Source organism: Podarcis vaucheri (genome assembly GCF_965113315.1).
Source record: "Podarcis vaucheri genome assembly, chromosome: 14".
NCBI classification, from domain to species: Eukaryota; Metazoa; Chordata; class Lepidosauria; order Squamata; family Lacertidae; genus Podarcis; species Podarcis vaucheri.
Genome location: NC_138752.1, coordinates 14,866,268 through 14,889,836, shown reverse-complemented (window position 1 = coordinate 14,889,836; position 23,569 = coordinate 14,866,268). Strand labels below are relative to the sequence as shown.

The following is a 23,569-nucleotide window of genomic DNA, read 5'->3' as shown; positions in this document are numbered from 1 at the left end:
TCATACTCAAGGGATTTCTTTGGTACACAGAAGAATATATAACAAATAACGTTTCTTTTTAAAAAATAAAAAAACAAGGAAACCCAAAACTGCCTGACAAGAACTTGTTACAAAATATGATGGCAATTGAGTCAACATGTCTGTGTAGGGGAAGGAGGTGCCTAAAGTAACCAAAAGTCAATTAATTCAGTGGTTTTATTATTATATTATAGTATTATAGTATAGAATGGTGATGATGATGATGATAATACACATAAGAGAGGAGAGGTGTAATGGGAAGAAGGTGAGTTGAAAGAAACTAGCAGTTGGGAGCGGAGAATATAGCATAAGTTGCATGTGAAAGGATAATGGGAGAAGAAACTACAGGGGATGAGTAAATACATTTTGAGAGGAATGTTGGCATGAGAAGCAGAAAATATAAATGAAAAGGCCTTCTTGGGGCTTCTGGTTCAGCAGATTTTGTCCTAAATGTGGAGTGTGATTCACACTACTTCCATAAAAATCTCTTGAGGAAATATGAGCTACGCACTATGGCAAACAATTTAGCAAATTCCAAAGATGAATTAGGTATCAGTAGAAAGTGAAGTCAGTAGCTGCTAGTTGATTATGACAAACTCGGCTTCTATCGATCACTGTTTGGTGACTGTGGGCCTTCAGTAATGATCAGCCTTCTCAAATTGACCCTGGTGATAGAAAGTTTGAGGACTCCTGTCTTAGATGGGGAGAATGTACAGCAACTGTGTGTTGCAGGTCCAACATTCACTATTATATGTGAATATAGAGAAGATGTTTAGAATCTTCTAGGAGATATTAAGTGTGTTGTGTGGGAACACTAATGACACTTAACCTCTCTGTCTTCTGTTCTGGGAGACATTATAATTTTGGGCCTCTTCAGTGGCCATTTATGACACCTCATTTGGGCAGAAGGAAAGTATGTGGGATATTATTAGATGCCAGCACTTAGGAAGCAAGTAAGCAACTTAGGAAAACAGCCTGGAAAAAGAGTGTTGTCAGATTTAAACCACAGCGTAAAGAGTGTGTAATAGCCCTGTAGCTGCAGAGATTACACCTGACTTAACATCTCCCAGATGCACGGCTCTTAAAAGACGCAAGAGTTTTCTCTGAATACAGCAATGGCAAGTCTGGCTTGGTGTCTTGACCAAAATGAGTCCGAATGAGATGAAGTGGCTTTAATTCTGAACCATTTCAAGATGCAGCATGTGTACATAATTGGTGTAGCATTTAAACCAGTTTGTTGGGTTGAAAGAAAGAGAAAATTCCAGCAGCTTTGAAATCAGTTCCAAACGTGAATTGATTCAAAATGTGTTTATTCCTGAATGGCAATGACTGGCCCCAAAGGTTTTGGCTCATAGTACAGTCAATGTGATATGAAGGGCTTCAAACTCAAGCATACTTAGTTGGAAATATGGGACTTGCTTCTGAATGAATGTGGCTAGGACTGAGTCGCTGCTACTACCCGGTCATTCAAAAACACCTTGGATGTAAAATCTGATCTGGAGGCAATTTGGATTGACTTTCAAGTTTATCAGCTGAAGTTTATCAGCCTGTTCTTTCACAGGCTCTGCTTTTGTTGTGTTAATAGCAGAGTAAGGGTTGCCACATATTTCTGGGGCTGCAGCTGTTTCTGCAATTGGTTCCAGAACAGCTATGTTTTTGAGCACTTCTAGAAGACAAATTAGGTGTCAGTAGCATATTCTGGAACTGCTTACCTGGATGCAATCTCCTGAGAAAACAGTGCCTTGATATATTCAATGTATTGCTTATACAATGGTTTTCTGGAAAGCAATGATGGCGCTCGACATGCCACAGGGGCGGCTCGTTTGATGTTCCTTTTCTGGCATGAGATGGCAACTTTTGCCATTTGCCAAGCCCAAAGATTGCTTGAACAGGGCTGCATGCTGTCCTCCTTTGCACAAAACACCCAAGAAGGGCAAAAAAAGAGTCCAAACTAGACGTGACAGGAATCGTGTGAATGCCAATAACCTGCATGGTTTTTGTCGTGCAAATAGCTGCCCAAAGAAAAGCCTCTGTAGCCTCAGAATCTGAGAAGAGGAGAGGAAAAGGTTAACTCCTTCTCTTCCTGACTGTAGTAATGGGTAATGATAAGAGTTATACACTGTGGCCAGTTATTATTGCTGTTATTATGATATATTTATTAATACCCACCCTTTTCCCTGATGGGATTCAAGGAAACTTACAGATAAAAAGAAGAACTGCAGAGAAAAAACGGGGAAAAACAATACAATAATTAAAAACAATCAAACACTGACAGAATTAAAACAATATACATATAGAACATATATTAAAAGCATACCAATAATTACAATGAAAACAGTGTGGCACCAGCCCTTTTGTTAAAAGCAGTCAGTTCCCAAACGCCTGTCGGAACAAGAAAGGAGAGAGCCAGTCTAGCTTTCTGGGGAGGAAATTCTAAAGTCTGGGAGTTGCCACTGAGAAGGCTCTCCCCAAAGTTATTATGGGCTGGAGCTAAGACTCGTTTAGCTTTTCCTAGTGGTTGCTTTCATTTTCCTGTCCAGTTGTATGTTAACCTGTTCATCAACAAACAGCCTCTTGCTCTGGTCTTACAAAATGAATAACCCGATACAGTGATAGCTCGGGTTAAATACTTAATTCGTTCTGGAGGTCTGTTCTTAACCTGAAACTGTTCTTAACCTGAAGCACCACTTTATCTAGTGGGGCCTCCTGCTGCTGCCGCTGCGCCACTGCCGCACGATTTCTGTTCTCATCCTGAAGCAAAGTTCTTAACCCGAGGTAATATTTCTGGGTTAGTGGAGTCTGTAAAACCTGAAGCGTATGTAACTTGAAGTGTATGTAACCTGAGGTACCACTGTATCTTAAATAAGAACTTAACACGGATGTAGTCCCCTGCAAAATAGTCTATCCGAAGAAATGAATTGCATTTCAAGGAAAACTCCTCTTAGCATCAATGGGATGCTTGAAACGCAACTGGTAGCTTCTGAGGGGTGAAATGAGAGAGAAAGCGTTAAGTTTCCCTTCCCAAGCCCTGCAGTCCTGAGGCTGCTCAAGCATCCCTTTCGCTGCTATTGACATAACTAAAGATGGCGGCCTGCTGGACAGAGTCAATTCTGCACCTCTTCCTTAAATACAGATGTATTGACACATCAACATTTGTGTACTGGAGTCCTCTTTATCTATTCCATCCTCCTTCAATCTTCAGTGGTAGCACCACAGTGCAGGTGAGATCATGCCAGTAGCTCCTTTGACCTGCAAAACGGCTTTGGTGTTGTATGGCATAAAGCATGCAGGCGTCCCTGCTAGCATCTCACTAGCCCAACAATCCTAATTTGGGGTCAATGGAGCTAGCACACAACCAAGGGAGATTGAGTATGCACAATGATTTCGAGGGGTCCCTGTGTGCTCTGACAGCTGCCTGTGAGTCGACCTCCTGTTGGATCATCTTGTAGGCAGAGTGAATGCAGGCATGGATGCAATTATTCCTCTTTACATATACAACAGAGGGATTCCCTTGTTAATCAGCGATAATGTAAACCCTGCGTGAAGTGAAAAATAAGGCAAACATTGCTGCGACTTTCCAAGGAACGTTTATGTTGGAAGCATTAGGTTGGGTAGCATCCACGGATGTGGATTTCCTTAACATGCTTTCAAAATGAACCCCCGCCCTGCAAAAACAAAACAAAACCCCATTGCTTTAAAAAGAAAGAAATAATCTAAACCTCTTGTTTTCTTCTTCAGAGAACTAGAGTGAACCCAGAATAGCTCCAATTCTTTGGAAGTTATGCACCCCTAATGAACCTTAGACATGCCCATTGCTTTTTTTCTGGGGGGGATGCAGGGGTACGCATACCCCTAAACATTTCGTGAATCTTTGTACTTTTGTTCATTTACTGTACAGTGGTACCTCGAGTTAAGAACTTAATTTGTTCTGGAGGTCCGTTCTTAACCTGAAACTGTTCTTAACCTATGGTACCACTTTAGCTAATGGGGCCTCCCGCTGCTGCCGTGCTGCCATTGCGTGATTTCTGTTCTCATCCTGAAGCAAAGTTCTTAACCTGAGGTACTATTTCTGGGTTAGCGGAGTCTGTAACTTGAAGTGTCTGTAACCTGAAGCATCTGTAACCCGAGGTACAGACCTGAGGTATAAATTACCATATAGCGTATATTCAACACAAAAAACAGCAGTAATTTGTTGTTGACAATGGACAGATGGACATATAAAGGGCCCCATTACCTTCAGTAGCTTAGGGCCTCATCAAACCTAAATCCGGCCCTGATATGGGGTGATAATAAAACATTTCACTCTCCACCAGGTGCCTCTCCCAAAGTATTCATGGTTCCCTCCACAGCAATATTCCTTTGTTGGGCACTTGAAAGCATGTAACCAGCACTGATATAATTTGTTATGACAGTCAAATGTATTTTTTCACTTAGACAATTTATATCTTGGAGATGCTCTCGAGCAGTTGTTTGTTTTCTTGGGTGGCTTTTATTAATTCTCCTTTTGGTTGCTTTCTGTATATTTGTTAAGTCTGTTGCAATTTATTCACAAAGCCTACTGAAGAGCCAAGAAATATTTTCACCATTTTCTTTCTTCTCTCTCACTCTCTCTCTCTCTCTTGCTTTCTCTCTCTCTAGGTACAAGGCTGTAGTCCTGGCAGCCAATCATTTTGGAAGATTTTTTACCGGGCAAATTACTGCAGCTGGAAAAGTTCCCCCGGCAAAGGTGCGAACAGTACAGTGGTATCTCTGGTTGCGAACGGGATCCGTTCCGGAGCCCCGTTCACAACCTGAGCAGAACGCGACCCGCGTCTGCGTGTTTGCGGGTCACAATTCACTGCTTCTGCGCATGTGTGTGACGTCATTTTGCCCAGAAGTAACCCTTTCCGGTACTTCTTGGTCGCTGCGGGACGCAACCTGAAAACGCTCAACCTCAATTCAATTCACTTTGCATTTAAAGGCAAATCTATGAAACTCACACTGCCCCAAACAATTTGAGAAAGGAACCATGGCCACCCTTTGAAACCCACACTCATGTGAATTTTGTGATGCAGTTCATCAACCAGGCAATGTTGACAATAATGCCTATATTAGGGGGGAAAGTGCATCAAAATGAACGTGTTGGTGAAATAACATACAAAAAGGCATTGAATTGTGGGGGGAATTGCTTGCAAAAATAGGTACATTCGCGCTGGTCATGGGACCGAGACGGCTCTGGTCGCCCTAACAGATGATCTCCGCAGGCAGCTGGATCGAGGCGGGTCAGGGCTGCTGATTCTTCTAGATCTGTCAGCAGCCTTTGACATGGTCGATCACGAACTCCTGGACCACCGCCTTGCCGACGTGGGGATCCAGGGCACAGTCCTTCAATGGCTGCGCTCGTTTCTCTCTGGTCGGGGACAGAGGGTGGCGCTTGGGGGGGAATTGTCATCACGCCACTCCTTGGTGTGTGGAGTGCCTCAGGGTGCAATTCTCTCCCCGATGCTTTTTAACATCTTTATGCGCCCCCTCGCCCAGCTTGTCCGGAGTTTTGGGCTGGGTTGCCATCAGTATGCTGATGACACCCAACTCTATCTGTTGATGGATGGCCATCCTGACTCGGCCCCAGACACACTGACCAGATGTCTGGAAGCTGTGGCTGGATGGTTACGTGGGAGCCGGTTGAAGTTAAATCCTTCGAAGACAGAGGTCCTCTGGCTGGGGCGGGAAGATATGGGATCAGGGGGGCAACTCCCATCTCTTGCGGGGGTGCAATTAGTGCCAGCACCGTCCGTTAAGAGTTTGGGTGTAATCTTCGATACCTCCCTCTCTATGGAGTCGCAGATTACAGCTATAACAAAGGCGGCATTTTTTCATCTCCGCCAAGCTAAGCAGTTGGCCCCTTATCTCTCTCGTCCTGACCTAGCCACTGTGATCCATGCGACGGTCACCTCCAGACTGGATTATTGTAACTCGCTCTACGTGGGGCTGCCCTTGAGACTGACCCAGAAACTCCAGCGGGTGCAGAATGCCGCGGCGAGACTCCTTATGGGGTCTTCGCTGCGAGAGCACATTCATCCGGTATTATACCAGCTGCACTGGCTCCCGGTGGAGTACAGGATCAGGTTTAAGGTGCTGGTTTTAACCTTTAAAGCCCTATACGGCCTAGGACCCTCGTACCTACGGGACCGCCTCTCCTGGTATGCCCCACAGAGAAACCTACGGTCTGCAAATAATAACATCCTCAAGGTCCCAGGCCTCAGAGAGGTTAGGCTGGCCTCAACTAGAGCCAGGGCCTTCTCGGCTGCAGCTCCAAACTGGTGGAATGCTCTGTCAAAAGAGACTAGGGCCCTGCGGGACCTGACATCTTTCCGCAGGGCCTGCAAGACAGAGTTGTTCCGCCAGGCCTTTGGTCAGGGCGCAGCCTGACTCCCTCCTCTGGCAACCTGCACATAATTCTGCATAATTGGTTGCCATCAATTTGATTTAATTAATTTTATAATGAAATATTTTAGATTGTGTGATTATTTGATTGTTGTTAGCCGCCCTGAGCCCGGCTTTGGCTGGGGAGGGCGGGATATAAATAAAATTTATTATTATTATTATTATTATTACATTCGTCAAAACTATGTACAAAGAATGTCTTTATTAGGAGGCATTCTCTTGGTGAATTTTATTTATATATATATAATATTATTTATTAATTTTAAATAGCAATAATCCAATAAAAGCCACATTATCACAATACCAAATTACAATACAATTTAAAAAGCCAATTATTCCAATACCAAATTAAACAATTTTAGGTGACTTCCTGTGTGCCAGATTTCAGGGTGCAAAGTTCTTATTTCTTTCTCCTTCCATAATTTTGATTAATCCAATTACAACAGTTCTGATCTTGCTCCTTTGTTTAACAGCCACTGATTTCTTGACTTTCGTTCATGATTGCATATCTAATAAATTTTATAGGAGTTTGTATCCTACAAATTTCCTGTTTGAGGTGTTCCCTTGATGAATTTTCATGAGGATTTGAAAATAAAAAATTACAAATCGCTGCAGAAATGTGGATAGCTCAATTTAACGAGAAATTGAGAGGACCATAATTGACAGATCCTTCCAACCCTACCTGCTTTCTTGCTAGGCCAATGAGCGAGCTGGCAAGCATCTATGGTTGCACCACCACTGTTGCCTAAGCCAGAGCAAAAGGCAAGAGAACAAGCAGGTTGCAGTGGTGAAGAGGAGAAGCAGCTGCAGGGGGCCCCTTGTCAATGGGCCCCCTTGTGGAGTGTGGACCCTTGACCCTAACCCAACCATGCTGAACTTTGATGCCAATCCTGGATTAGTTATCACGCCATGGTTTTCTGTCTTGTAAAAGTTTGCAGTGAGGCTTGAGACTAATAAGCAGACAGTATGTTTGCTCATGGTCTCATTTCCAAATATTCCATAGAGGAAGAATTGGGCCATCACTTTCTTCCTTTATTCTAAACCATTTTATCCTGCTTAAGTGATGTGTGCTTTGTTCCAATAGTGCATCTTTGTTGCTATTTATTGCTGTCGTTTTCCTTTCTAGATATTAATCATTGGTGGTGGTGTAGCTGGCTTAGCTGCAGCCGGAGCAGCTAAATCCATGGGAGCCATTGTTAGGGGATTTGATACCAGGTATAGTAATAGTAAATAATAATAATAATAATAATAATAATAATAATAATAATAATAATAATAATAATAATAAATAATTAATAATAATTGCTATTTATATGCCGCCCATCTGGCTGGGTTTCCCCAGCCACTCTGGACAGCTCTCAACAGAATATTAAAAACACAATAAAACATCAGACATTGAAAACGTCCCTAAAAAGGGCTGCCTTCAGATGTCTTCTAAAAGTCAGATAGTTGCTTATTGCCTTAACATCTGGTGGGAGGGTGTTCCACAGGGCAGGTGCCACTACCGAGAAGGCCCTCTGCCTGGTTCCCTTTAACTTGGCTTCTCGCAGCGAGGGAATCACCAGAAGGCCCTCGGCACTGGACCTCAGTGTCCGGGCTGAACGATGGTGGTGGAGACACTCCTTTAGGTCTACTCGGCTGAGGCTGTTTAGGGCTTTAAAGGTCAGCACCAACACTTTGAATTGTGCTCAGAAACGTACTGGGAGCCAATGTAGGTCTTTCAGGACCGGTGTTATAGCAACTCAAATCCTCAGACCGTAAGCTGTTGTGATTCTTACAGAAACACAGGGTCTTTAAAGATTGCTTACAGTGTGCACATATTCCTTTCCTGCTTGCAGCCTATGGTCTTGCCAGTGTACCTACATCTCTTTGCAAATAAACCAGTAACTGAGCTTGATTTAATAAAAAGCAAAGATGAAACTCTGAAATCCACGTTTGGGCTGCAAAAATGTGGCAAGCTTTTGAGATCTTCCAGAACTCTTCATCTGGCAAGATGTTACACAAAGCAGGGTGTGAGCAGAGCCCTCTTTCCCAGTGGGTTTACTGGTGCGTTGGTTCAGGGCGTCCGCCTCTCGGGGGCGCCCCAGTGAGTGGGGGAGCTGCACGGCTTTGCCGGCGGCCTCCCCTTTCTGTGATGGCCTGGGATTCGGATTTGGTTGCTGAACCTGAGGGATCCCAGCCTGCACAGGAGTTCCCGCCTCCAGAACCAGCTGAGCCGGGGCTGGGGCTTGAGCCTGAAGGGTCCTCACCTGTGCTGGGTCCTCAGGTGCAGGCATCAGCTGAGTCTGCTCTGGCTCCTGAGGTGATGGAGGACCCATTGCCTGCAGGTGCTCCACTCTCAGCCCCGTCAGGGGAGGCTGAAGTTGCCTCTGGGTCCGGTAACCCTCCAGCCTCTCCTGAGCTGCAGAGGCTCAAGGCAGAGAGGCGGAGGGAACTAAGTTCCAGCAGGAGGAGTGCTCGCCTCCAGGCCAGGAGAGGCGAGTCACCAGAGGATTGAGGCCGCCCTATGCCTTGGGGCAGATGAAAGCCGGCCAGCCCCAGTCCCAAGTTGCAGGAGCAACATTGTTGGTTGCTAGTTCCTGCCTGAGCCCTGTCCTGCTTTCCTGCCTGAGCTCCTGACCCGCGCTGGCTCCCTGCTTGCTTGCCTGTTCCTGACTTCACCCGACTCCCTGCCCTGCACCCAGCTTCAGCTACTACAGACTGCCTCCACGTTGCACCTTTGACCACGGACCGGACTTGGACCTTGCCTCTCGGGTGACCCATGGGACCAGCACACCTTTCCCTCCTGCAAGCCTGCCAGCTGTGCCCCATCAACCATATGGCTGGGGGGCATGCAGCTTCCTTCCCAAGCCTCCGCGGGAGGAGAGCGATCCCTGCAGAGGCTTGGACAACTTCGGGGATTGGGGAGTGGGGCGCCGGAGGCATCTTTGCACCATGACGCCAGATATGCTTAAGACGGCCCTGGGTGTGAGTTCTAGAGAACTTGTCAGCTTACCACATTTGGTTGGTATTGTCCAAATATGGACTTTGGAGTTCTTCCTTGAAGGACACTCTGCATTGGCATGGACAGCTACCTGTTTTTAGTGTATATTAGGTTAGCTACCTGTGGCTTTGGGATGCGGCTGGCGCTGTGGGTTAAACCACAGAGCCTAGAACTTGCTGATCAGAAGGTTGGCGGTTCAAATCCCCACAATGGGGTCAGCTCCTGTTGTTCAGTCCCTGCTCCTGCCAACCTAGCAGTTCGAAAGCACGTCAGAGTGCAAGTAGATAAATAGGTACCACTCCGGCGGGAAGGTAAACGGCATTTCCGTGCGCTGCTCTGGTTCGCCAGAAGTGGCTTAGTCATGCCGGCTACATGACCTGGAAGCTGTACGCCGGCTCCCTCGGCCAATAAAGCGAGATGAGCGCTGCAACCCCAGAGTCGGCCACGACTGGACCTAATGGTCAGGGGTCCCTTTACCTTTTTACCTGTGGCTTGGAAAATATCTGACTCTGCAGTACCTGTGAAATTCTCCCCACTTTGCCTGCAGGCCTCCAGCTCTGGAGCAGTTCAAATCTCTTGGCGCGGAAACGTTAGAAGTGAGCATTGCTGAAGCGGGAGAAGGCGTCGGAGGGTATGCGAAAGAGATGTCCAAGGAATTTATCGAGGCGGAATTGGCCTTATTTGCCAAACAGTGCAAAGAGGTGGACATTGTTATTAGCACTGCCCTTATTCCAGGTACTGTACAACTTTATAACGATTCCAGATGCCCTTGGCAGAGTGTGCTCCTAATTAGGAGCCTGCAGAGCCTGTCACCAAGGAGGCAGCCAAGAGGAGGGGCTGTAGCTACGTTGTAGAGCTTCCCAGTTTGCATGCTGAAGGCCCCTGGTCCAACCCTTTGCATCTCCATGGGGGACTGAGAAGGACTCCTTGCCTGAAACCCTGAAGGGCCACAGTCAATCAGTGCAGACAATATTGAGCTAGATGGACCAGTGGTCTGACTCAAGATAAGACAGCTTCCTATGCCAAACATTCCTCCTCTGAATTCTTTGTGAATTGCATCGTACTTGATGGGTGGGCATGTGATACAAGATAGCTACCACTCCATCAGATTATGTGTGAAGAACTTGGGTGTTTTTGTATTACAGTGGTACCTTGGTTCTCAAACTTAATCCGTTCCGGAAGTCCGTTCCAAAACCAAAGCGTTCCAAAACCAAGGCACGCTTTCCCACAGAAAGTAATGCAATTTTTTGTTTTGTTTTTGTTGTCTTTTTTAGTTTTCGAATGTTGATTTTTGTGTGTTGTGTATTGTTGTGTGGAAAATACTAATAAAATTCATTTATTAAAAAAGAAAGAAAGAAAGAGAAAGAAAGAAAGAAAGAAAGAAAGTACTGTAATGCAAAATGGATTAACCCGTTCCGGACTGTCAGGGTTGCTTCCAGATCCTAGCTCACAGAGGATCACGCTAGCCAGCGATCATTAAATAAAAGTCTTTATTGAGTTACAGTCTGCATCCTCAAGCTGCTGCGTGCAACGCTACGTCTTATGCTTAGATCGGCGAAGCTCCGTCTGAGTCTCCGCCCCTTGTGCACCAACTTAATATCCTAGCCCTGCTCCACCTTTTCCGCCTGACAGTTCTCCTCTGGGTCCCTCTGCCCCCCGGGGTCTCTTCCTTCCGGGATTCTTCTGACGCTGACCCCCCGGACCCTTCTGTCTCCTTGCGCCGGGCTTTAGGACCTGGCTCCCTTTCCGGGCTGCCTACTGCGCCACCTTCCTGTGCATTTGAACTTGGCGCGCGCGCCCAACCTTCCACTTTCCGTCTAACCGTCTCTTCGCTCCCCGATGGAGGTGTGGCCACTCCTGACTCGTGCCCTCCCTCCTGTTGTGAGCTGCCAGCGCTTGATCCCTGGCGCCCTTCCTCTTCCCTGCTCTCTGGCGGTGATGCTGGTCCCGATTTCCAACTGCTCCCCTCTGAGTCCCCTCTGGCTCTATCTTCCTGGGGTGTCCCCCTAGTCTCCCCCCTTGCCCTGGCCACTGGTGCTCCTTTTTGTGAATCTTCTGATTCACTGGAAAGACTCGGAGATCTCGGGTCGTCGTCATCACTCATCTTTTCTTCTGCCTCCTCCCCCTCGCTCTCTGTTTCCTCCCTTGCCCTCGCCTCTGCTCCTGAACCCCTGACATCCATCCCCCCCTCGAAGCCCCCTCTTCCCCCCTCCCCTTCTTCCGGTGCGGGAGCTGGGTGCTGCTGTGTCAAGGGGACGAATGTCGGGTACAGTTCGCTTCCCGTGGCGGGCCTCCATCTGAAGTCTTCCGGTTCTTCCTCCCTGCTCTCGTCGACGACGGTCACCTCTGCTTCCATCTCTGTGCCGCCGTGCTCGAAACCCTGGTCGTCCCCGAAAACGTCCATGTCCGTCTCTCCCTCGCTTCCTTCTGGAGACGTTGCTCGTCCTGGACCCTCCAGCCACTTTCTGCGCCACTGCTCCTCTGGTCGATCATCCCACCAATACGAGGGTTCTGAAGCAGATCCCGAGGGCGACCCCTCCGGGGAACTGGCGTCTCGTGTCGGTTCCTCATCCGAGTCGAACCCCCGGAACGTGCTGGCTGAAAGCGTGGGCGTGAAAAGCCAGTCGTCGAAAAAGTCCCCTGGCATTGGCCTATGTGGGAAGAGGGCATGAAACTCTTCCTTGAGCAGAGGTTCGTCTAAAGCGTAGCCCGGCACCCAGCTGTTGGCACTGGCCGGGGTGCCCTCCTTAGCGAGAAGGTATTCTACCCCCTCTTCCCCCCATCTGGAGTCCAAAATCTCCGTGACTTCGTTGATGCGCACCTCCTGTGCCACTCCCCGTTGCCCGGTTCCCTCTCGGAGCGGACTCGGCGCCGTTCCTGGTTCCTGAAACCTGTGCGGTGCCTTGTAGGGATCTGTGGAACACCGGATGCATTCTGGAACCCTCCGGAAGCGCCAGCCTGAAAGCCACCGGGTTGACCTGCTCTTCGACTTGGTAGGGCCCCAGTTGCTTATGCCCTAGTTTCTTCTTGGCCAACGACCTGGCCGGCACTGCGTGGGCTGCTAACCAGACCCAGTCTCCCACACGGATCTCTTCACCAACCCTTCTGTGTTTGTCTGCCTGCACCTTGTATGCGTGTTTGGCCAGCTCCAGGTGCCGCCGCAGCTGATCGTGGACCTCCTGCAACTCCGACGCGAACGCATCTGCTGTCTGCGGCTCCCCCTCCACCATTCTTTCCAGTCCCGGGAAGGTTCTGGGGTGCCTCCCGTTGTTGGCGAAGAACGGCGTGACCCCCGTGGACACGTGCTTCGTGTTGTTGTAGGCGAACTCGGCGAGCGGCAGGTAATCCACCCACGTCGCAGGCTGTTGATTCGCATAGCATCTCAGGTACTGCTGCATGATGGCATTGACCCGCTCCGCTTGCCCGTTGGTCTGCGGGTGTCTCGCCGACGCCAGGTTGATCTTGACGTTTAGGAAGCCCATCAGCTTCTGCCAGAAATTCGAGATGAACTGCCGCCCGCGGTCGGACAGAATAGACCGTGGCAGACCGTGAACCTTGAACACGTGGTCTATGAACAGTTTGGCGGTTTGTTCCGCCGTGGCCACCTTCGCACACGGGATGAAATGTGCCATCTTGGAGAACAAGTCCACCACCACCAGCACGGCCGTCTTGCCCCTCGAGCTGGGCAGATCCGTGACGAAGTCCAGGGCGACTCTCTCCCATGGTTCGACCGGAGTTTGCAGCGGTTCCAACAGTCCGGCCGGCGGTCTGTGCACTGGTTTGGCCCTCTGGCAGGTGTCGCACCTCGCCACGTAGTCCGCGACCTCCCCTCTCATTCCGGGCCACCAGAAATCCCTGGTGACTAATTCCACCGTCTTCTCCTTGCCAAAATGCCCGGCAGTGGGCGCATCGTGCAGCTGATGCAGTACCTTGGCGCGAAGTTCGTCTCCCGGCACGTAGATGGCCCCTTTACGGATGAGCAATCCATCTCTCAGCTGGAACCCGTCGGTCGCTGCCGTGCCCCTTTGCATCTCTGCCATCTTTGCTTGCGCGAAGGAGTCATTCTGCAACGCTCGTCGCACCGCCTCCAGGTCCACTGTCGCCGCAGCGCACGCCCACACTGTTGGTGCGAAGATGTGCATGGCGGCCGCTGGCGTGGCGTCCTCCAGATACTGAGGCTTACGGGAGAGCGCGTCCGCCATGATGTTGGTGTCCCCCGGGACATACTCTATGCGGAAGTCGAAGTTCGCAAAGAACTCAGCCCAACGTATCTGCCTCTGGTTCAGGAACTGTGCCGTGCGCCAGTGCTCCAGATTCTTGTGGTCCGTGCAGACCTGCACCGTGTGCTTGGCGCCGATCAGGAAGTGCCTCCACGCTTTGAACGCTGCATGAATGGCCAGCAACTCCCTGTCGCAGATGGTGTAGTTCTGTTCGGACTTGCTGAGCTTCCTGGAGTAAAACGCCCCCGGCCGCCAAACCCCCTGCGGGTCTCTCTGCAGCAGGACTGCTCCCACGGCTCTGTCCGAGGCGTCTGTCTCGACCCTCATCGGCCTGCTGGGGTCGACATGCAGCAGCTGCTCTTCCGACGCGAAGAGACGTTTGAGTGCCTGAAAGGACCGCTCCGCCTGCTCCGTCCAGATGAACTTCTTTTTCTTGGAGCTAAGCGTGTCCGTGATGGCCGCTGTCTGCATAGCGAAGCCTTTGATGAACTTGCGATAGAAATTCGCGAAGCCGACAAATCGTTGGACCTCCTTCCGGTTGCGCGGGCTTTTCCAATCCAACACCGCTCGAACCTTGGCGCTGTCCATGGCGAGCCCCTTGTCAGACAACTTGTAGCCCAGAAAATCCACCTCCGTCACGTCGAACTGGCACTTCTCCAGCTTGGCGTAGAGCCTATGCTGCTGCAGCCTGGTCAGCACTTCCTTGACGTGTCTGTCATGCTCCTGCTGCGATTCCGAAAAGATCAGGATGTCATCTAAGAAACAGACGCACGTCTTGTAGAGTAGCCCCGCCAACACGTGATGCACGAACGCTTGAAAAACGTGGGAGCCATTTTGCAATCCAAAAGGCATAACTCTATACTCGTAGGTGCCCAGTGGCGTGAACATGGCTGTCTTCCACTCATCTCCCTCCCGCATGCGAATGAGGTTGTACGCCCCCCGCAGGTCTAACTTGGTGAACACTCTGCCCTTCCGTACCTTTGCGAGGAGGTCGTCGATTCGGGGCATGGGGAAGTCCGATGGCTTGGTCACACTGTTTAAGATGCGATAGTCCACGACCAGCCTTTTTTGGGGCGTGTCCCGCTTCTTAACAAAGAATACAGGACTGCCCCCCGCTGCCTTGGACTCCCGGATGAAACCGCGCTCCAAATTATGATCTATGAACTCTTTGAGTTCCTGCAGTTCGTCCTCAGACATGGAATACAGCTTCCCTTTAGGCAGCGCCGCCCCTGGCAGCAGGTCAATTTTGCAGTCATATGGTCTGTGGGGGGGGTAGCCTGTCTGCCTCCTTCTCACAGAAAACCTCCAAAAATTCTGCGTACTTGTGGGGAATCGCTTGCAGCGTGCCTAGCAGCAGCTGTGACTCCTCTTGCTCCCCTTCCTGCCGGGGCATGATGCAGTGTTCAGCACAAAAGGAAGAGCCGAAGGTCAGCTGCCTCTGGTACCAAGCCAGCGTTGGGCTGTGCTTGTCCAGCCAACTCATGCCCAATACAATAGGCATGTCCGACAGTTGAGTGACGTTGAAGCTGATGATTTCCCTGTGATTTCCAAGCCGCAGCACCATAGGTGGCGTCTGCTTCACCACTTGCCCCCCTAGCAGCTCCCTGCCATCCACCGTGACAACCTGCAGGGGCAGCGTGGCAGGCAGCAACTGTATAGCGTGCCGGTCGACAAAGTCCTGCCCTATGAAGTCTGCATTGCTTCCCGAGTCGACGGTGATTGGCACGTCCATGGTGATTCCATTGGGTAGCTGGAGCGATGCGGTGAGCCTCACTACTGGCTTGGGCGGGAGGGGGTCCATGGGCGGTAAAATCCCTGGGGACTGCTTCACTGACACGTCTGGCTGGGCCCCAGTGCCTCTTCCTCCAGCCAGACATCGTCGTTTCCCTGCTGTGGTTCTCCTTGCTGCGTTGCTGCAGTCACCATTGCTGAAGCTGCAGTGTGCTTGTGGAGCCTCCGGGGACACTCTTTCGCCATATGCCCTGGATCCTCGCAGATATAACACTTCCTGTTCCCTCTAGGAGGCTTCGCTTTCACTGCTGCCGGTGCTAGGGCTCTGGCTGCTGACTGAGCCCTTGCACTCCCAACCTCCATCGGTTCCACCCCTCCCCCTGTTGGAGGCGTGGATTGCGCACGCGCTGCTTCTCTGGGAAGGAAGGAGGAGCCCCTGGCTGGTTCGCGCCCGCTGCGCCCTTCTTCCCTGCTCCACGGACGTTCTTCCAGCCGCACCCCCACCGCCAGCGCCCTCTGAACGATCTCCTGCGTGGTCCGGGGTCTCTCCCCCCTCGCAATCTCATCTTTAACCGAGCTGTGCAAGCCCTCCCAAAAAAGGTCTCTGACAGGGGCCGAATCTCTGTCCCATTCCAGGGCACTGACCAAAGCGAAAAAGCGGGCATAGTACTGCCTAACGCTGGCCCTCCCTTGCCTTAGTCCATGCACCTCCTTCCGGGCAAGATCCACGTCAATGCTTGATAAAAAACACCCATCCATCGCTTTGATAAAGGCGTCCGCATTTTGGAGCGCAGGATTCTTATCTCTCCACAAATTGCGCAGCCATGCTTTAGCGTCCCCATGCAAATGGGACATGATGAACCCCACTTTCTCTTGTTCATCTCTAAAGTCTTTGTGCAGCAGTTGCAGTGCACACATTACGTCTGCTCTAAAGTTGGGGTACTGTTGCAAATTCCCATCGAAGTGAGAGATCAGACCGCCTGTGCGTCTCCCCAACCCAATCCCCTCTGGTTTGGGTGTCTGTTGCCCTTGCTTCGTAAGCACGTCCAACCTGACCTGGAGATCCCTGTAGGCGGCAGCTGCGTCCTCCTCTCTCTTCCTGGATGCCAGCGCCTCGGCATTCAGTCGTGACACTGCTTCTCTCAGTTCCGCTATTTGCTGTTCGGCCGTCATATTGTCTGCCGTTCGTGAGCTCGCTTGTAGGCACCCGCTTTCTCTCCTCTCCGCGAGGCCGTGGATGCCCACAATTTGATGAGACGGAGCTTACTGTCACGGTTGCTTCCAGGTCCTAGCTCACAGAGGATCACGCTAGCCAGCGATCATTAAATAAAAGTCTTTATTGAGTTACAGTCTGCATCCTCAAGCTGCTGCGTGCAACGCTACGTCTTATGCTTAGATCGGCGAAGCTCCGTCTGAGTCTCCGCCCCTTGTGCACCAACTTAATATCCTAGCCCTGCTCCACCTTTTCCGCCTGACAGTTCTCCTCTGGGTCCCTCTGCCCCCCGGGGTCTCTTCCTTCCGGGATTCTTCTGACGCTGACCCCCCGGACCCTTCTGTCTCCTTGCGCCGGGCTTTAGGACCTGGCTCCCTTTCCGGGCTGCCTACTGCGCCACCTTCCTGTGCATTTGAACTTGGCGCGCGCGCCCAACCTTCCACTTTCCGTCTAACCGTCTCTTCGCTCCCCGATGGAGGTGTGGCCACTCCTGACTCGTGCCCTCCCTCCTGTTGTGAGCTGCCAGCGCTTGATCCCTGGCGCCCTTCCTCTTCCCTGCTCTCTGGCGGTGACGCTGGTCCCGATTTCCAACTGCTCCCCTCTGAGTCCCCTCTGGCTCTATCTTCCTGGGGTGTCCCCCTAGTCTCCCCCCTTGCCCTGGCCACTGGTGCTCCTTTTTGTGAATCTTCTGATTCACTGGAAAGACTCGGAGATCTCGGGTCGTCGTCATCACTCATCTTTTCTTCTGCCTCCTCCCCCTCGCTCTCTGTTTCCTCCCTTGCCCTCGCCTCTGCTCCTGAACCCCTGACACGGAATTTTAAAAAAAACCCTAAAACAGCAATTTAACATGAATTTTTACTATCTAACGAGACCATTGGTCCATAAAATGAAAGCAATAAACAATGTATTGCAGTCACGCAATCAATCAATCAATCAGTAGCTGAACTCGGTTCCGCACAGTCACGAAAGAAAGAGCTGCGAAAACAAAAACACAAAATAAATAGCAAAAACAGACAGATCTCAGCATAACACTCAAAACGGAAGTGTGGCACCTCAAATCAGGAGCGTAACACTCAAAATGGAGCACGTTCGGCTTCCGAAAAAGGTTTGCAAACCAGAACACTTCCTTCCAGGTTTGCAGTGTTTGGGTTCCAGGTTGTTTGAGTACCAAGGTGTTTGAGAACCAAGGTACCACTGTACATGGTACCCAGGTAATTTATCCCAGGTAACTGACAACAGGGACAAGAGGCACTGAGGAAAGAGGAAGCAGAAAAAGACATTTCAAAGCCTTAGGTAAAACGATAGAAGAGGTCCCAAATTCCTGCACCTAATATTTCAGTATTCGGCCTTACAATAAAAATGATGCCTGTTTTATTATTATCATTATTCATTTGTTTCAGCCTGCCCTCAACCAAAATATCTCAGAGGAGGGTACATTGATGGTGATGATGATTATTTAATTTCTATACCGCTTCATTTATTAAAAATATATTTCAGTGGTGTACAGAAAAACGAAACAACAACAGACAACTTAAACAATTTTTTTACAAAAATACATAGTTACATACGTATAAAAAGGTTACATTTATACAAAGTCACTAATATATAGAGATCAATACCAATTTGTTTTCCTTCTGACACACCCTCCCTCTCAGCCTCTAGGTTTTCACCCAGGGTCCATAAAAACATAGCAGCATAAAGTGCATTAGCAAACTTCTGAGGAAAATATGGGACCAGGAAAAGCTCAGGCTGCAAGAGCTACAGATGAATCCTCTTTTCATGCATGTGTGAGACTGTTAAGTGTTGAGACAGGAGGGTTATGTGAGTTGTGACCTGGAAACCAAGTGCAAATGTACAGAGCCCTCCCTTGATCTTCACACTAACTCCACCCCTATAAAATGCAGGAACAGGCGAAAATGGTATCAAACCAAATCATTCCAATATTGCTTTATTGTCTGTGCTTTTGTTGGTACCAGCTCAGGCTTTTTTTAAAAAATGCTATGCACTGTATTAAAACTGATGAGAATTCCCATACTTCGTTTATTTTCTTGCAAATTGCAACAGGTAAAAAAGCTCCTACCCTGATTACTAAGAATATGGTGGAGTCCATGAAGGATGGCTCCGTGATTGTTGATCTTGCAGCTGAGGCTGGTGGCAATGTGGAAACCACCCAACCTGGAGAGCTTCACATTCATAAGGTTTGTAGAGGGCCTGTTTGGGACACTTTGCCCCCCTCTTGATTAATGAGATGCCTTGCTTTGTTACATATGGGTCCTGCCCTTCTTCCAAGGTTTCCACAGCATTGTACCTTGGGTTCTCAGGCGGCCCCACATCCAGATACAGGCTAAGACCAGATCTTCTTGACCATGTTAGATACTTTCCAGGTTCCTGCTCCTTCAAGAATATAGCTAGGGAAAACTAGAATTGCACTACTGATCTTCCAAGGAAATAAGTTGGCCCTGGGCAAAATTTTCCCCTCCTTCCCATTGAAACTATTTTGGTCGTATTGATCCATCTAGCACAGTACAGTTTCCTTCAACTGCCAGCTGCTCTCCAAGATCAGAAGCCAGCTGAGATCCATTTAACTGGAGGTGACGGGGATTTATCCTGGCACCTCTGACATGCAAATCAGGCAATGTACCACTGAACTACAGGCCCTTGCCCATTGCTTAAGTCACACTTGCATTTTATGATGGGGTGGAGAACCTGGGGCCCTCCCAATGTTGTTGGACTCCAATTTCCATTATCCTTGAACCCCTTCTTCTCTGGTGATCATGTAGCCATGTAAGATTGTCTTCCATGAACACTGTCTTAGCAGTGAGTCCATAAGTGACTGTGGAGGCCAATTCCGGATCCACATGTCCTTCCACAGTGGAGACATAGGTTTCCAGGCAGAAGTTGATCATGGTGAGGGTTTGCTAAAGGCTCTTCTCCAATTGGAGTGCTCACAGGCCAGTGTTTCCCAGTTGTCGGTGTTTATACTACGTTTTTAAAGATTTGCCTTGATAGAGTCTTTGACACTCTGTTGTTGACAGCATTACGCTTTCCATTTTGAAGTTCGGAATAGAGTAGTTGCTTCAGAAGATGATAGTCATGACCATGCTGGGTGGGGTTTATGGGGGCTCCACCCCTATGGCATATGACTTTCTTCTTTATGATTTTATAATGAATTGATTTTAGAATGCGGTATTATTTTACTGTTGTTAGCCACTCTGAGCCCACCGTTGGCTGGTGAGGGCAGGATATAAATAAAATTTTATTATCATTATTATTCATTCATTCACTTTCCACCCCATCACATTTTGAATATTATAAGGACATCTTCTCTTTTTTTTTGTTCTTAAAAAAATGCTTCCATTGTCTATTAGAGTAAGGCTAAATGGCTTTTCTTATACTGTAGAGTCTCCCAAAACTGGGTGGAGAAGTGGTGGGTGGGTTTTTGTTTTTGCAAATGTGTGTGTGTGTGCGCGCGCGCACTGGCGGAGGAAAAGGAGTGCGGGGGAAGCGCACCGCCCCCGGTGGGGTTCCATTGCGGCTACTCCCCCACCCATGCTGGGTGCCCCGCCCCCACAGGACGTGCGCTATGTCCCTTTAGACGGGACACCTCTCCCCCAGGACGCGCGCCACGCCCCTTGGGTGGCGCCCCCACCCCTGAGATGCATGCCAACCCCGCCTGCTCTCTGCCCCCCCCCCCTGGTGCTGGAGCATGAAGCTCCGCCACTGTGTGTGTGTGTGTGTGTGTGTGTGTGTGTGTGTGTACATAAAGTAAATATATTGTCTCCAGCATCCTAGGAAAGGCAGTGGTCTTCTAGTGATTTCTTACTTACCTCTTCCCAGAGCTTTTACCAGTGGTGTGTAGAGCCGCTAGGAATCACTAGGACTTCATTATAGAGGAGGAACATAGAGTCCGTTGTTGGTTCTAAAGCCCTGTAATATTTGCCAAGGTGAACAGTGGGATGAGTAACTTAAGTGCAACAAAGGCTTCAGTGGTGTGTCTAGGGATGAGGGCAGGGGAATTTGATTCAGTTTAAAAGTGCACTTACCTAATTTGCCCCTTTCCAAAACAGTGCACAAACTAAAACACAACCAACCTTTGAAATTCACATTTTTCTTATTTTTTCCAGTGCAGTTCTCCAGTCAAACAGCGTATACAAAAAATGCATGTGCTTGGATAAGTTGTGCATAAAAATGCATGAAAATAACATGCAGAATATATGATAGAGTAAGGAAAATTCCTCTTCAGAAATATTAGACAAAATTGCATAAAACGTGTGTTTTAAAAGAAATGTGCACTAAAATGCTGATGGATTTTAATGAGGACTCCCTTTTTTAAAAGTGGTGTTGTATCCAACTACAGTTGTACCTCGCAAGACGAACGCCTCGCAAGACGAAAAACACGCAAGACGAAAGTGTTTTCCGTTTTTTGAGTCGTTCCGCAAGATGAATTTCCTTATGGGCTTGCTTCGCAAGACGAAACGTCTTGCGAGTTCTTGCGAGTTTGTTTCCTTTTTCTTAAAGCTGCTAAGCCGTTAATAGCCGCTAAGCCACTAAGCCGCTAATAGCCGCTAAGCCGCTAATAGCCGTGCTTCACAAGACGAAAAAACCGCAAGACGAAGAGACTCGCGGAACGGATTAATTTCGTCTTGCGAGGCACCACTGAAGCAGACCCACTGAAGAAGTAGGGCCGAGTCAGTCATGTCCATTAATTTAAATAGGTCTACTCTGAATAGGACTAGCATTGGAAACAACCTATCCATGAGAGTGCATTGCTCTTGTGATAGGAATTTTGAGGTCTTAGATATATGGTAATGTTTATAAGTGTACCAACCAAGCACGTACATAGATCAGCACAGGAAGACCGACCTGGAACCATTTTGATTCCTAAACTGAGCAAATGTTTTCTCTGCAAGGTCAAAGTGGGAAACCTCCCCACTGTCTCTTTCCTCACAAATCCTGTCTTAAGGGCACATTTAAGATATGAATAGGGTGTGAGCCTGTGACCTGGCCCAGGAACTAAGTATTTATCATTACAAAAGACTGGCCAGGCTCCCCAGGCAATCCAATCAAGTAACCTGCCAGACAGGAGAAAAACAACATTCAAATTTCTGTTTAGACCGCCTTTTTTGTGATGTAGGTATGATGTATCTGGGGGGTGGTCTTAGGTTACACCCCTTCTGTAATGTATGTATGATGTTTCTGGGGGTGGTCTTGATCTACAGGGTGGCAATTTCAAAAGTCTTTATAAGGCCTTGTGTGACATTGTTCTGGGTTTCTCCTCCTCTCCTGCAACAGATCAATGAATAAAGATCAAGCTTACTAGCTGCTTTTCTTCTCAATACTCTCTGGTTGGCCTCTGTTATCTTCTCCTACCAATAGGGAACCTATGTAAGGACTCTACAGTGGTGCCCCGCAAGACAAACGCCTCGCAAGACGGAAAACCCGCTAGACGAAAGGGTTTTCCGTTTTGGAGGCGCTTCGCAAAACGAATTTCCCTATGGGGTTGCTTCGCAAGACGAAAAAATCTTGCGCGTCCCCGCAGGTTTTTTCGCTCCCCTCCTTTTCCTAAGCCGCCTATCAGCTGTTCCGCTGAAAAACCCGCTTAACAGCTGATCACGGAAAGCCGCTAGACCGCTGTAGCGCTAATCAATGGGCTTGCTTCGCAAGACGAAAAAACCGCTAGACGACAAGAATCGCGGAACGGATTCTTTTCGTCTTGCGAGGCACCACTGTATATGGGCTCTTGGATACCCCATAAGGGAAAAGGGCAACTTTTGTTTTGTTTTGATATGTGGTCTTCAGAGGACCACATATTCACAGTGACCCATAATTAATAGGCATGCATTCCCTACTTCCATGTCTGGCTGCCAGTCCAAACCAGGCAGACAGAACCATAAAGGGCTAAAGAATAACAATCAATATCCAGATTTTCAAACCAAACAAGGTATTTCACAGGTGGGGGATTTGCAGCACAAGTATGTACCCAGCCTACAATGTATGGGCATTTATTTCACAGTGCCGTAGCCAACATAACTGGTGTTTTGCTAGTGAATAAAAGGCTCTGAACTCACTATGCACTTAAAGTCAAAACTCACACACTCCTTAAAAAACCTAGAATCAGAATGTTCAGGTTTTCTTTTTCATTTCTTTTCTTTTTGAAACAATGACAAGGGGATAGTTATGATATTTTCTCACTAAATGTATTTGCTTACAAATTTCTCAGGACTAATTGGAGTGCAATTAATCTGCAAAGTACATCTCGTAACCATGATAGCATCAGGCAGCTAAGAGGTGTTTTCAAACCTTTAAAATGCATTTTGCTTCTTCATTCTTGAAATAAGCACCATATGACTGTATAGCTCATTCCCCGAATGGCCTCCCAGCTTGTTCAGTCATTGGCTCCCGGTCAAAAGTAAAGCCTTTCCTTTCCCCTAAGCATCAACACAAGCCGTTCGTTTTAAAAAGGAGAAACCACTTAACTTGTAAAATGAAGTGTCAGAAAACCCACAGACATGTGCAAGGTTTGATTTAAACCATTCAAGAAGGCATTTGGGCATATACGTGGCAGATAAATAAATAAATTTGCTGTTGGTTCTGAAAGGTGCACCAGGTCTGGGCAAACTGCATGAGGAAAGTTTCGAGACAATGCATGAGAAACACTTTTGGGAAAATAATAATGTTTGTTTATTTCGTTTCCCCCAGGGCGTGGTACATATTGGTTACACAGACTTGCCAAGTCGCATGGCTACTCAGGCTAGTAGCCTTTATTCAAACAACATCTTGAAGTTATTAAAAGCTATTTCTCCCGACAAAGAATACTTCTACTTTGAGCCAAAGGATGATTTTGATTATGGGACTATTGATCATGTAATTAGAGGGACTATGGTAATGAAGGTGAGATTCTCCTCCCCCTCCCCCTTCCCAAAATACTTCAATTAACAGTTTAACAAATGCATGCAGAAACCCAGTGAAACCCAGACTCTT

The 23,569-nt window shown here is 48.4% G+C and overlaps 1 protein-coding gene across 1 annotated transcript in view; it reads left to right on the top strand.

The window, feature by feature from the left end:
• The window catches only part of LOC309518299 (NAD(P) transhydrogenase, mitochondrial-like), an 81,347-nt gene that overhangs the window by 21,781 nt on the left and 35,997 nt on the right, over positions 1-23,569 (top strand). Inside the window, exons 5-9 of the mRNA XM_082198372.1 lie at positions 4,657-4,744; positions 7,568-7,656; positions 9,972-10,159; positions 18,653-18,786; positions 23,288-23,479. Of these exons, the coding sequence (XP_082054498.1) occupies positions 4,657-4,744; positions 7,568-7,656; positions 9,972-10,159; positions 18,653-18,786; positions 23,288-23,479 (691 nt within the window). The remainder of the gene's footprint in view (positions 1-4,656; positions 4,745-7,567; positions 7,657-9,971; positions 10,160-18,652; positions 18,787-23,287; positions 23,480-23,569) is intronic.